This window comes from Aphelocoma coerulescens, chromosome 3 (genome assembly GCF_041296385.1).
Source record: "Aphelocoma coerulescens isolate FSJ_1873_10779 chromosome 3, UR_Acoe_1.0, whole genome shotgun sequence".
Taxonomy (NCBI): Eukaryota; Metazoa; Chordata; class Aves; order Passeriformes; family Corvidae; genus Aphelocoma; species Aphelocoma coerulescens.
This window is the reverse complement of record NC_091016.1, coordinates 59,580,434-59,594,998: the sequence shown is the minus strand read 5'-3', so window position 1 is coordinate 59,594,998 and position 14,565 is coordinate 59,580,434. Positions and strand designations below refer to the sequence as shown.

General features: G+C 38.5%; 1 protein-coding gene across 2 annotated transcripts in view; it reads right to left on the bottom strand.

The window, feature by feature from the left end:
* PDE7B (phosphodiesterase 7B) overlaps positions 1-14,565 on the bottom strand; it is a 171,252-nt gene that overhangs the window by 20,099 nt on the left and 136,588 nt on the right. For both annotated transcript variants that reach the window (XM_069010458.1, XM_069010457.1), the window contains 4 exons: positions 5,023-5,174; positions 3,698-3,761; positions 1,986-2,081; positions 212-312 (listed from right to left, as the gene is read on the bottom strand). In XM_069010458.1, the coding sequence (XP_068866559.1) occupies positions 212-312; positions 1,986-2,081; positions 3,698-3,761; positions 5,023-5,174 (413 nt within the window). The remainder of the gene's footprint in view (positions 1-211; positions 313-1,985; positions 2,082-3,697; positions 3,762-5,022; positions 5,175-14,565) is intronic.

The window sequence follows — 14,565 nt, the reverse complement described above, 5'->3', positions numbered from 1 at the left end:
GACACGATGCCTGCACAATGAGAAGTGACTCTCGTGACTTGACTGAAACCTCTGTAATCTGTAGCTGAGGCTGCTCCTGACTTGCTGCTGACTTCCAGTGTGCCATCACTTTCTGCTATCTAGAAGTATCTTTTGGGGTTTTTATTTCAATCCTGGGAAAAAAATCTGAGAACCATCTGAAAGCAACATCAGTGTGAAAGGTTGTCATTACCTTGGGCTCTCTCAGATAGCAGTGCATAGCTTGTGTGACATCAGCGGCATGGACAGCATTGTGGTATGGGTTTTGGCTATGGTAATCTTCTTGAACCATAACTGGGAATCAAAACAGAAAACAAAGATCCTTTTGTCTCTGAATGCCATGGCCACAAGTGGGAACTGGACTTAAAATACAATCTGAGGTTTTGCAGTCAGCTGCCTAAGGAGTTTCTTCAAATAGCTGTAGCTTATTTAAATTGCTGCTTTTATTGGGATACCTTTATAGAGAAAAAATGCATGAAAGGATTTGTGAGGCCCAAGGGGATATACTGGGTCTAGTGCATAAATCACCTCTTTCTTGCCTTAGTGAAGGCTTTCATTGAGGAGTAAAATAAACAAGGAAGAGAGGCAAATTTATCCACAACGGAGTGTAATTATTTAGGCTGCTGTCATAGGGTAGTAGTGTGCCATTAAGGCAGTACCACCTATTTTACAGCAGCAGGGAGTGAGGCCCTGATACCCTGCCATCATCTGTTATTTGAGTGATGAACTACAGCCAAAAGCATTCCTACATCCCCCAGCTGAAGAATCAAAATCATTATTGGGGTATTCACAGTAAAATCTCCCGTGACAATTTTAGTCACATCTATGTGTTCATTTCAAAATGCAGTCCCTCTTGCTTTAGTTTGCAGTGCTGGAACTGGTCCAGTTGGACCAGGAGCACCAACCTCTTAACTCTCAGCCTTCTCTCAGAGAGAAAAATCATTGAAATGGGTGCTTCACACCCCTCTGTTCCTTGGAGCAGTGTGTGCACCATTGCGTGGTCTTGGGACACCACCATGTGAACGCTGGAAGCTGCATGTGATCTTGCCTGAAGCACTCTCCTAGACATGATCAGATTCATCAAATGGAAAGCCAACAGGCAGACTTCCCATGGCGCTCGCTGCCAGCATGAGGAGCGCCAAAGGAAGTCCAAGCCTCCTGTTTGTTTCCAGCCACACAAGCATCTGGAGGTACAGTGGGTAATCCCTTACACTGTGAGTACCACTAGCTCTAATTACCCGACTGTCCACTTCACATCTGCCCACAGGAGATAGAAACAGCAGGGAGATTTTGTCTGTCTCCACACCAGAGGAATGCTTTCCAGAAGCGACAATTAGGCAGTCTTAAAGAAGAGACCCGGCTCTGGAAACTCTGCCTGACAGCCTGAAACACTGGCATTTAGCTGCTTTCAAAAAGTGTTGCAAAAAGTAATTGATTTTGGCCAATTTCTTCTTTTGGTTCACTGACAGCATGGTGCTACTATTTCTGTTGGCAGTAACAGCAGCAGGGGCTTTCATCAGCACTATTCAGTGTAGACAGCTTGATATAATTTGTTAAATTCTGCACATAAGCTTTTAACTGCCCTGGGTCTCAGTGGTCTTTTAGTCACTAAAATAATTACACTGCACCACAATTGTACTGTGCAATTACTGTACACTGTCTGTGTGGGCCTAAGCCAGCCACATCTCTGCATGGTATACTTTACTTTAAATCACCAGTGTGACTGTGGTGCTGGGAGGCTTCAGCCCAGTGCAGAGCCTTATGAAGTCCCTCCACTGACTAAGTACTGAACCAAGTACTTGAGCCCCTGCAAACTGTATGCTGATATATATTACAGACATGTTTTACTGATATTTACAATGACATCATCATTTTTACATAGATACACAGACCAAGCCAGTGCCTTACCTGATGCTTTACTTAAGCACTAAACTTCATTCAAAGATGGCTTTGAGGTGAGCACTTACCAAAAAACCTGTGTAATGTAACCATGTCTAACTGGAAATGGTGAATAAGTCCATGCACATTGAAGAGGTGACAAAGGAGTGTTACGAGACTGTTTCCTAAAAGCAGAAAGGAACAACTATTAGATTCCCTCAATATGTAGTTACAAAGCCAGCAAGGGTAAAAACTTTGGTAATTTCCTATTAGTCAGCTCCATCTCCAATGAAGTGAGCTTAGATGACACCTGTGTATTCAGAAGTCACTTACATGAATTACTGTGCTATATAATCAAGACTTGATGGCATGGTGGTACCAACCGAGTGCCATTCTTGTGTCTAGATGCCATAAAGTCATGTTTGCTGTTTCAACACAACAGGCAAAGTGGTTTTAACTGGAAGAAGGCAAACTGACACGGTCTTAACTAGAAATCTTTTGACAGGCTTGTCTGAGAGCAACATCATCTTCATAACTCAGGTCTACCTTCAGAAACAACAGAAACAAGAGTGGCTTTTCTGCCACTTCGGTTTGCCATATTGTATTAATTAATTAATTACTAAAACTCAGCAGTTTGGAACTAAATTTTTTATTTTATATATAGCTGTACAAAAACGTAATTAACCCACGTAAACTAGCTCAGCTACAATTGCATCTCATAACAATGACACAGATGGGAAAAATGAGTTGCAGCATTTACAGTTTCAAGTCCCACTGTAATGTTGCACTGGCCTTACTGTAAATCCAATACTGAGAACACTGGCAATAGTATTACATGATCAATTACACATAAACACAGTATTTAAAAAAGCTTGCACTGCTTAATTCAGCAGCACTGTTTCCATAAAAGTTAGAAAAAACACCCCAAATCAACCAATCCATACTACATATAAACAAAGTTTGAAGGGAGTCTTTTCTTATTTAATGTAACTCAGGAAAGAAAATAATTATCTGTATGAAGAACACATGGAAACTTACTTGGCTTTGACTACTAAGCAGGGGCACAGAAAGGTAATTTAGAAGAACTATGCTTTTGCTTCCCAGGCAATTTTCAATACTTTTCACTCTTCACTGCCAGTCACTCAGCTGCATGACCCTCTAAACCAACCTTTTCCTACACCTTCTGCCCCAACCAAACCTAATGAGATTGGGGGTGAGGAATGAGGACTCTCTAGTTCTCTGAGCACTACAATAAGGGGAGAGGTGTGCTCATGACCCTCTTCAGCAGTTACCTGATCAAGAGGTATTGCCTAGACATTTGGGGGAAGGGGGATGGTTTTACAGGCATACATTTAGAGAAAATACCTCAGAGATTTTTACTCTCTTAATAAATTTCCTAATTTTTGCTGCTGAACAGAAGCAAGGGTATCTTCACTCAAAGGTCTTTTGTATTGATAGAAATTGACTGATTACGGAGATCTGGATTTATTGACTAATCTATCTAACAGGTATATTTAAAGTAGCTTGGGAATTTCCCAGGTAAATTAAACAGGAACACCTTCTTGAAAAGGTGACAACAAATGCAGGAGATTAGACTGATACAAAAGCACTCTTTAAACATTACCCTGTAGTTCAGGAAAAACCTGAAAAAGCTCCAGGATGTGATTGTAAGAGAGGCTAAATGTGGCCAATTTCTCTTCAGTAATCTGAACTGGAAACATTTAGCAAATAATTAATTAGGGATTTTTTGAATAGTCATTTATGAGAGATATTAAAATAAAGACTTAAAAAATTTACTTACCATTTGTCAAGCGATCAAACAAGAAAATGTCAAAATCCCACATTCCCACTTTGGATAGCATATGCTGGAAAAAACAAATGTGAAAAGGCCAGTGACTGGTATGTCACACTGTAAAGCAGATTTTAATTATTATTTCACATTAATCAGTCACAGGATTGGTTACTGCAGCTTTAAAGTTTTGTTTGAGAAACCTACAGAGGTTGTATTTGAAATATCAGAAATCAGACTAACATAGCTGTACTGCATAAAATATCACTTGCACTTTTAACTGAGGAGGTTTTGAACATAACACTAAAAATACCTTCGAAATGGAACTCAAAACAAGGAATAATATAAACCAAAATACTATGAAAAATAGATTCCCTTTTACTGCACAAATTCCTTATTGTTCCTTCATGTCCCCGAACTGTCAATGCAAATTCTCTTAGGTTTTTAATACAGTGTTTTAAAATCTTAGCTCTCAAGGTGAATATGAGTTACAATGTGCTAATCAGAGGAGTACACAGGAATAGCTTTTATAAATTCAGATACAGTGCTACCGTTAAGCCCACTCAGACATGCAGAAGAATCCGTCATTACCACCAAATGCAGTGTTCTTACAGCTACATCAGTTGAGACAGGAGATTGATTCTGGACTAGCTGTATGACCTACAATGGAGTGAATGAAATACACATTCACTCCCATCTCTAGTCTATATTCAAACAGTTGTGGATTTCTTAATTACTTTCTAACACCTGGCATATCATCACCTCTTGCAGAGAATAAAAACTGCCTAGGCACATAATCCCAATGCCATCAATTGTGCAAGTTTTGCTCAAAAATACCGTTCAAAGTGAGTATAAGTGCTGCAAAATAAGATAATTATATTTTGATCATTGTGAAGTTCTTTGCAGTCAATGTTCACTGTTTCCTAGCCTTTGCCACTATGGAGAGCTCTCGCGGGTTGCCTAATAGCTGTTCCATACCAGCTGAGAGACACCTGTCTTTTTTAAAGTGGATGAACTAAATCCTGTGTCAGGGCTGCACTTAAATCAGTAACTTAACCAGAAATCCTTCATTCTTTATTAAATCCAGACTATAATTCAGTTGTTGGAACCTGAAAATGCTGAATAGATGTAGCAGCATTTTCCGTTGCTTTGAGACCTAAGCCTTCAAGGCTATAACCATAAATAAGGAATGGACAATCTGTTTGTTGTGAGGCAGACATGTAACGTGGGTCATTTAAGAAAGATCAGCCATAAATTTGGTTATTTGAAGACTGAAACAAAAGTGACACTCTCTGTAGTATTATTGAAAGAAATGGAGATCTGGAGACCCGTCTTACCCTTGCTTGCCCAAGGTAGTCCTCATCCAGTAGGTACAGAGAGGCTTGTGGTACGATTCCACGCAGTAACCGGGATGCATGGAAGTATCTCTGGAAACTTAACAGTCTTTTCACTTTTTTCTTGGTGCCGATTTCCCCTGAGAGTGTAGTATCTGTGAAAAGCAATCAGTACTAAAGCCATGAAACCCAAGATGATGGATGACATTAACAGTTTAATAGGAGAAATAACAAAAACTTTAAAATAGTAATAGAAAAATCATGAAGTTCATGCTTCTTGCCAAGCCACATGAAGGAGCAGTATTCAAATCACTCCAGCATAATACATCTGTTTATTTCAGAAAGGAAATACGTTCCAGAAAAGAGATTACTAATGTAGGTCTTGGAAGATCTGAGTTCAGTACATGCCTGCCACAGCCTTTAATGTGACCCAGGCTCAGTCACCGGGGGAAGGGGGTGATACATCCCCTAACTGTAGGCGTCAGAGGGAGCCTAAATGACTAGGCAGAGCTAGGTACAAGGAAAACTGCTCTTACCCTCTCTGCCTCTGTTCCCTAACTATACAATTGAAAAGAACATTACCTTGCTACCTCACAGGAGTGTCATTGGAATATATTAAAAATTGCACAGCACTAGAGTAACAAGGTGATCTTGGGTATAAAATCAAAAAAGTGACACCAAAAGAGAACTCAAAATACAGTTTGAAAACACAAACGTGTGACCCACTTTTGGAAAATGAAAACAAAGAGAGAAAGAAATAAGAATAGGTTAATAATCCTGTAGCATTATCTGTTATCACTTCTACATATTAAAACAAATTATAAATGAAGAAAATATTTTAGCTCTGCAATGAGGAAAGCAGGCATATTCAGATAATACAGGTATTTCTGGTTACACAACAGAATACGTTCTTTTCACTCAGTACCAGGATAATTCTAATTCCCTAATGCTGTATTAGGAGATTTTCATATAGGGCTAAATGTGACATAAAAAATCAAGGCAGTTTTATACAGTGATTAAATCACTAATTACAGTAATTAAATTACCTTATTGTTACTAAGAAAAATATGGAGGCTTTCTAAAACTCATAATGGTTCAGGTAATTTCATTTGAACTCTTAACAGAACCTCACATACAGTTGTGGTGTTTTCATTTTGCAGTCTGGCATCAGTTTTGGAAAAAAAGGGAGGATAGAAACTTGACAGGTGGTCAAAGGTAGCAAGATTCAATACAGTTTTATTTGTAAGACAAACCTTGTAAGACACTGAAGATTAAACAGTCCTTTGAGAGAATAGTAATGATTTCTTGAGATAAGAAGTTCATAGCAATTCACTGGATTTCAGGTTTAAGTAAGAGTTCACGAAAAATATACATGCACTGAAGATGACTCTATCTATTCTCTATTTTTCCATCTCTTTTTATGAAAAAATACTGAATGTTTGTTCTGCTGTGAAATTGAAATATCACTTTGCCTGCTGTTTCTATGAGTGGTATTATTCTGAGAGGATTTTCAGAGAAGCCGCTAAGGTTTTTTTGGATCATAGATAGTTCAGGATGATTTGATTTCTCTAACAGCAGATGGGCGAGCACCCTCTGTAGCAAGTTTCTTCCTTATTAAGTAATCCAACAGCTACTGAGTGGCACAAAGTCAGTAACAACATAAAAAAACCCCATCCTTAAGTACTGACTATCAATATGACTTCCAACACCAGCAATCCTCATGGTTCTCATGGGCGGTCCAAAGACCTCATTGAGCTTTAATAATATAAAAGCACAAAATAACTTTATTGCAACTTGACAAGCCATGTGGTTTCCAGAATGCAAACAGTAACAACACCACTACTGCATCAGCCTGAAGGTCAGGTTTTCATTCATGATGTGCCAGCACCTGCCTTTATTTTCTCACACATTTAAAAAGCTGGAACAATTTCATGGCCTGTTGAAGGAGTGACTAACGTAGGTGCGAACAGTTACCCAGTGGCAGTGACAGGTGGAGGAACCAGAAGACTTGTTTTTGTATTTCTTTTCATTTATATAGGGCTGCTACGAAATGGCTGGCATTCCATTTATTTCCTGGATAGCAAAACACTCTTAAAAGAAATTCACTTTTTAAACTTGTGTTAGCTGTTCCCTAACTTTCCAACTTCCCTATTTCTATCTTTGCCCACAAACTGTCACTACTTTCAGGTAACAAGTTCAAGTTTTTAAAGTACAAAAAACTTTATTTTTTTACATGAAAAACTAGAATTTGCTCCCAGTATTTTTTATCTAAGTTAACATCTGCTTTTTCAGTTAAAGACAGATGACTGAAATTACCACCTACACTCTTAAACTGTCTTTAAAACTCACACACAGAGTTGCTGTGGATGATCTGAAGGTGAAGGCTTGGCCTGAGTCCCAACAAGCAGCTGTACACTGGATTACGAAGAAGTGGTTATTTTATCCTTTGGATTACCACATCATTTCAGTACCATAAATAATACTTGCCAAAGCACAAACACATCAGATGGAAACAAATAACTTCTTATTATGAAACATATTTTCTCAACTGAACCATCAAACTTGCTGCCCATTGGTTCTCATGGGTCTCAATTCAAATTTAGTCATCAGCAGACAGTGCCCCTGAAACCTGACTTGATACTTCAGGTGAGTGCTGTATGCCAATATATTATGCAAAAAAGATTACCCACAATAATCTGTTGTCCTGTATTTTCATTCATATGGGAAGAAGTTCATAATACTGATAAAGAACTGTAGCAAATGTATTTTCAAAACTGGGCTCTTGACAGGACAGCCCAAATCCAGCACTGCAGGCTATCCACATGCAAACTCTGGATGTCGACTTAAAAGAATATCATGTTAAAATCACATCCTTTGGGTCATTTCAGTAATAACTGATTTGCCTTTGAATCACAGGACTTGTAAGCTGATTGCTATGACCCATAACAGATTACTGTGACATCCACGATAATGTACTTTATTATGATAGTGTCTTGCATAAAATTGGACTAAGACTCTGCCCTTCTCTGAGCACAACACACCCCAAACAAGTATAATCTCATCAGCATTTTCTCTTCCCCTCCCAAGATCAGTGCCAGAAAAGAGCAAAGCACAACTATATTAAGTTGAGAGATAAAGGTTGATTAAAACAGAAGAGCAAAAGGCAAAACAGCCAAGAGTGAACAATAAAATTCTGCCCTCAGCTCAGCAGTTGCATTGGAATCTCCCAGAAGGAAAGAGCCATCCCAGCAGATGGGATCCACCAGCTGACACAAAATCAAGATGCAGGTTGAAGATGAAATTAAGGGTTTATGTGAATGATTTATAGTAATATGCTGAACATATTTCTTCTTTATTGACAACTGTAAAGTTCAATTTAAATCGTAAATACAAAATTTTGATGACAACATATGATACAAGTCATGCAGTGCCTTCAGGTTAAACTGAATTACAAAGTAAATGAATCAAAAGTATTACCGCAGATATTCCTGAACTTCAACTGTGGAACTATAGGTACTAAAACATACACTATAGCATCTGGTTTAAAAACATGAACTGCAAAGCTCACATGGGAAGGATTCAGTAATTATGTGCAATTTTGAAATGAATGTGAAAGACAAACAAGAATGTCCTTTGCTTATACCCATAAAACTTCCCTCGAGAATTGTGTTTAACTTTAACCATTGTGGCGACTTCTGAATGTTTTGTTTACCTAAATAAACTCCATCATCTGTATCTCTTAAAAGATGCCCATTCTCATGCTACAGAGTTACTGCCTAGCACAGGGGTTGCAGAAACCCTCCTTTGTACATTGAACAAAGTTACTGTATGAATTACACAGACATCTTGTATGAATTACATACACGTTTACGGAAGTGTTCATACAAGCATTCCTCACACAGCTCAACTTCTGCCTTCAAAAGCTCAGGCGGCCTGAGCTCGCAGCGTATCTCCTGCTGTGTTTTAGCAGGCAACCAAAGTGGCTGCACTTTTCTTCAGGTAATTTGATAGCCACATCACGCACACACACACCAGCAGACCATGGCTGACGTTTGCATTACTGCACGTGGCCCTCAAGAGGTTAATAAGCTGCAGGAATCAATGGCTGCCTTCTCTCTCCTAACACAGCTCCTCCAGTTACACTCATCTGCTCGCCTTAAATTGATCTATGCCTCACTACACACCAACCTCTGTTATTTCAGGGAAAGAGGTTTCCTGCACTGGGAGTTGCTACCAGTTTTCTTTCACTTTTCTTTCACACTGCTGCACTAGTGCGTGCCCACAGGCAGCATGAATATAAAAATGATGGAGGTTATGCTAACAACGGTTGAGTTAACATCCAGAAATGATCACATAAATCAAATTTGGACAAGGACGTACTTAACTCTACACCAGACATTCATTACATTGTTACTGTTCTTTCAAAGTAAACAAACTTGGTTATGCATTCAAATAAACCCTATGAGTTTTTCTTCACAGTACTGCCTTGTGTTATTTTATTGCACTTCAGCGTACAATAAGAACAGGTCACCCTGTGGCATGAGTGGATAAAAAAAGGTTTATTAATTTTTGAAAGGGAACTGATTCAGAAAAGGAAAATGTTTTTTCCCCCCTTCTTTCCTAAAGGATGCAGAATACATCAGGTTCTCAAGCAGCTACCTTTGACTCATACAATTTATAATACCCTTTCCCCTCTTCCAAGGATGCAAAGGCATTCCATACACAGCCAGTGTACACCTGACGAGCCAGGCAGGATGGGTAGGAAAGTATCCGGAAGATAAGGTGAGAGGGCGAGTCCTGCAATTTAAGGTCCGGACAGTCTGCAAACAGTGAGGACTTTGGGAAACAATTTGTCTCTGGTCGTACAATTTTCCGCACTGGTTCCTGGCCTGACAGCTGGTTAGAAAGCTTTTCTTTGAGAGCCTGAGAGGTATGTAATTGACTTAGAAGGAATAGCTGGTGTTTGTCCACTTTTTTTTTCGCATGTAAAACCATGCCACGCATTTAGATCACCTTTACTGAGGTATTGTTCGGCATATTCATTGCATGCTTGGTTGCTGAATTTTTCTTCTAAAGAAGACTGCATAGCACTGATGGTAGAAAAGAAACTGCTGTGCCTTCCTAATACCTTCTCACATTAGAGATTTATCATATTGTCCAAAAGACAACAGTAGCATTAGTACCGGCAGTTGAACTAACAGAGGTAATCTAAAAATTAATGACAAACGTAATATTTTAAATTTGAATTTTGGAGAAAGCACTGGTCAACTAGAAGAACAGAAAATCTCTTCTCTCTGCACTGTCTAGGCCTTCCTGATATATCTCACCTTGTAGTCCAACTACTTTTCTTCTTTTTCTTTCTTCAGAAAGAAAACACTGAAGTTTTGAAGAAAGGCCTGAGAAAATGCACAAAGTACCAGAAACCCACATGGAAGGACTGTCACTTAAAAGCTTTCTGACTAATGCAAAAGGACTAAGAAGCTCAGATGAACACCCCAGTTCTACTTCTTAATCATCTGTGACTGGTGTACGAAACTAAAAAAACATGACTGATTCAAAAATAGTAAGATTGTGTCAAGTTTATCATCTGAATATACACTGGTCACTGCAACTAAGAAGACAGAGATGAACACCTTGCACTGTATCGTAACTACAAACAAAAAACTGTTGTACCAAAACCTTGTAAATGCAGAAATCCTCATGAGACTTCCTCAAACTATATGGAATCCCAAAAAGTTGTGTTATAAACACTTTGTTTTTACTTGCTTCTCTAACATCTAAAATATTCTTTGTTCCTTGACTTGTGGTAAAATTCATTTTTTGGTGATAACAGAGATCAAGTGTTCTCTGTTAGCTGCCATTGTTCATATAGGTTGCAACTGCATTATTTCTCTTCAGAGGGGTATCTCTTTTTCAATTAGGCAGAAGCTGTGAGAAAGAGAGAGGGACCCTGGACACATCAGAGAAAAGCACAAAATTAGAAGTACAGCAAAAGAACTTTAAAGTTTTCTGTTTTGAGTAAAAATTCTGTTCTCCAACCACATGCACAAATGCACAAAAACAATGTAGAGCCCTGTTTACAGAGGAGATACTCATGTGCTTCTCTGGCTAGTGTGAGAGGTTCTGAGACACCACCTTTCTAGGAGACCTGGCTTTGGAGTTTCCTCTTCTTTGAACATCACTCAAAGTGATGGTGGCTTGTAACAGCTCCGTTTCCAACTCATAAAGTTCCTGCACAACTGCTGGCATCTTGAGTAACATTAGTCATGCAGTTTCCTCCTCATCCCCAAATACATTCTTTTTGATACTGTTTGAAAGAGAATACAGCGTTTAAGAATTACTTATATACTGAATAATCCTATTACAAGTTCTGGAGAAATTAGGGTTTCAAAGACCACTTAAGTAACAGAATATTAGCCATAATAACAGGAAGAGGAACAGATTAAATCCAAATTTAAGATGAATTTAGATGTGTTTCTTATCACATTTTGAAGCCTTTATTTGGGCTATCACTCATCTTTATGCAAACAAACATTTTGGCATCTTTTATTAGGGCTCCTCCAAGCTCTTAGGAAATGGCATGTTGTGTTCTGTTTTGCCACAAACTCATTATCATTTCAACATGAACCTTTGTTCTGCCACTTCAATCTTTGTACAGCAGTCAGGACCTTTTCTTCCTAAAACTGCAAATGTTCTATAGCTGATTACAGTTTCTCCAACAGGAAATGGTGCATCCCCTCCTCCTTCACTCCCCTGGAGAAAAAACAACATAACCTGTAATAACAGCAAACCCAACTTTCATTTATCATTTTAATGATCCCTTCTCCTTGTTCTTTCTTTTCCTCTGGTCATTTGGAAAGTACCCTCAGTGTTATCTTCAGTACATCCTTTGCCTTTTCTAATCAAGGAAAAGAAGGCGGGGTGGCACGGTGGGTCATGCATCATTTGGCAGCTTTTAAAGGGACATCTTCAGTTAACTGAATCCCAAGTCTGTACTAAAAAAATAAGTTACAAATGTGTGTAATCAGGCCAGTGTTCACTAAGACTTTGTGTGTGAAGCACACGTAGATTTTCTGTTTGTTTTGCTTGCTGTCATGAGTCCTCCTGAAGCATTCATAACCCAAAATGATGCATTTTAGCATATGAGGAGGGCATGTGCATCTACTAGTTGTACATTCTGGCTTTCATTTTTCTGCAAATGTGGAATTTAAGCTAAACAAGGAACATGAATGGCAGGAATCAGAATATACTTTTCAATCAAACTCTGTTATTAAATTTTGCAGATAACAACACTTACAAAAATACAAAAATGCAAACTCTTCCACCAAAAAACACCCCCAAAACAACCCCTTGCTGTTAGTTGATTAAAAGGGTGAACTGGACTGACTTCCAACGACAGGAAGAATTTTTTAATATACTGAGAAGTTACTAGAAAAGAGAACAATCTTCGTGCTGAAATATTAAGAGGACTCCAATTTCTCTTCCTTGAGTAGGTGACTGATAGCAAGGCCATGGGCTGACCAGTTCTGGAAACATTCGTCCCATTCAAACAAGCTAACCGGATTAAGAAGTCTATGTGTCTTAGGGATGTTGATGAATATCTTTTGGATGGGCTTATCCATGAGGAACAAGGGGACGTATTATGTAGAAATAATGAGACCTCATAAGATCTCTCCCTTTCTAATTTAAAAACCATCTGGAACTTTGGATTCATCTCCACAGACTGGGTTGGGATCCGAGTAATCCAATCAGTCCTTGAAACTTCCTCACAAGACTTTTAGTGTCCTAATTTAACCTAGGTCAGAAATATCTAAAAAGGCATCTCTCACTCCCACTGCTTTTTCTAGCCAAAGGCAACAAAACAAGGCACTTAACCAAACTCTTTTTAACCTCACTCAACTGGGTTCAGGTTGCTTGATGGTTCAGTTTTGGGTTGGTGGCTGTGGTTAAGTTTTATTTTCACTGGAGATGGGCCCTACCTGAAAGCCCTGGAGTGTTCAAAATCCAAACCCCAAAATGAATGTAAATTTTGCAATGGACCTTTCTGTAGACAGGCAGGAACCACAGATTCAAATGTCCACAGACTTTGGTTCTTTGAGATGGAGACATTTTCATGACTTCGTATCTTCCCTTACTAATCCTGACAACACTCTTCATTTCTCCAATACCTAATTCATCATATGCCTGCAAAGTATGTGATGAATTCACTTTATTTACAAACTCAAACCAAATTGACTCAGATCAGACAGCAAATCAAGGACAGAGACTGAATGTTACCTAATACTACCATTTATCACCATCTGGTGTTAAAAGTATATAATCTGTAATAAACTAATTTGCCAAGCTAAGCTTAAAGCAGGTGGGGTTCTTTTGGACTCAACTTCTGCCTGCTTAAAGCAGGTGGGGTTCTTTTGGACTCAACTTCTGCCTGCATGACAACATCATCAAAATCCTAAGTAATACAGAGACATACCTTTGGAATGTCTACAGACACGTTTTGACATTTTACATATTCTCAGATCTCACTCTGCGTTCCTGTTGTGCAAGGTGTAAGAAAACAGAAATCTCTCTGGGTAACACTATTTGGGTACAGAAACTCCAATTTGCAGGTCACATACAAAAATACTGAAGTGAATACTGAAGAAGTGAATTAAATATTGTCAATTATAAAGGCTAATAATTTTGTCATTTACAAGCCAAAATTTAATCCAGATAAAAGCTTAGCATAAACAAGATGGGAACTGGAGAATTTGTCTCAAGAACCTCCTTGTCTTCTGACTTGCATGACAAGCATATTTGTAAATAATAAGTTACTATCTCAGCTGTAAACTATGTTATTTTGTTACTGTACTTGATTGAACCTGGCAATACAACAAAGTATCTAACATAATTGCAATTGGGTGAGGTCTTCTTGCTTATTGCTTCATGCTTACCTACAAGTCTAGATTTATCACAAGGAATTCCCTCAACCTTGAGCTAAGGCAATGAAGAAATGTGCCATCACAGTCACCAAAAAAACTCATAATGAGATAATGAAATCCATCTAAATCAATGCATATTAGTCACTGGTGGGATCTGGTTCAATGACTCACTGAGCAACTTTGTGAATCAGAGAACTAAATTATTGCTTACCATAGCTATGCTCCTTTATTCCTCAAATCCAAACTATACTTTGCTAAAAGGAAAATTGGATTAATTTTCACTGTAGAAGTGTTTCAAATCCTAAATTATTACCCTGAAAATATTCAGTTTAACTCCTTTTCTGTCCTGTGAACACAGTAAGGTTCACTTAATTCACTGAAATACGGAAGTGCCAATGAGCTGCCAATATGAATTTCAACCTGCATCAGGATCAGTTTCAAAGCTTGAGCTACTTAGTTCAGAGCCAAAATGTCCTAATCTTTGTGAGGTTTGGCTTGGAATTAATTGAAGAGAAAACTCTCATCCTGTTTTCCTGTAAACCTATAGCGCTGTGCAAAATACCTCTTATTTTAGGAGTTCATAAAGTCTGATATTGGCTCATTAGGCCTCCTAGTGAACATGGAG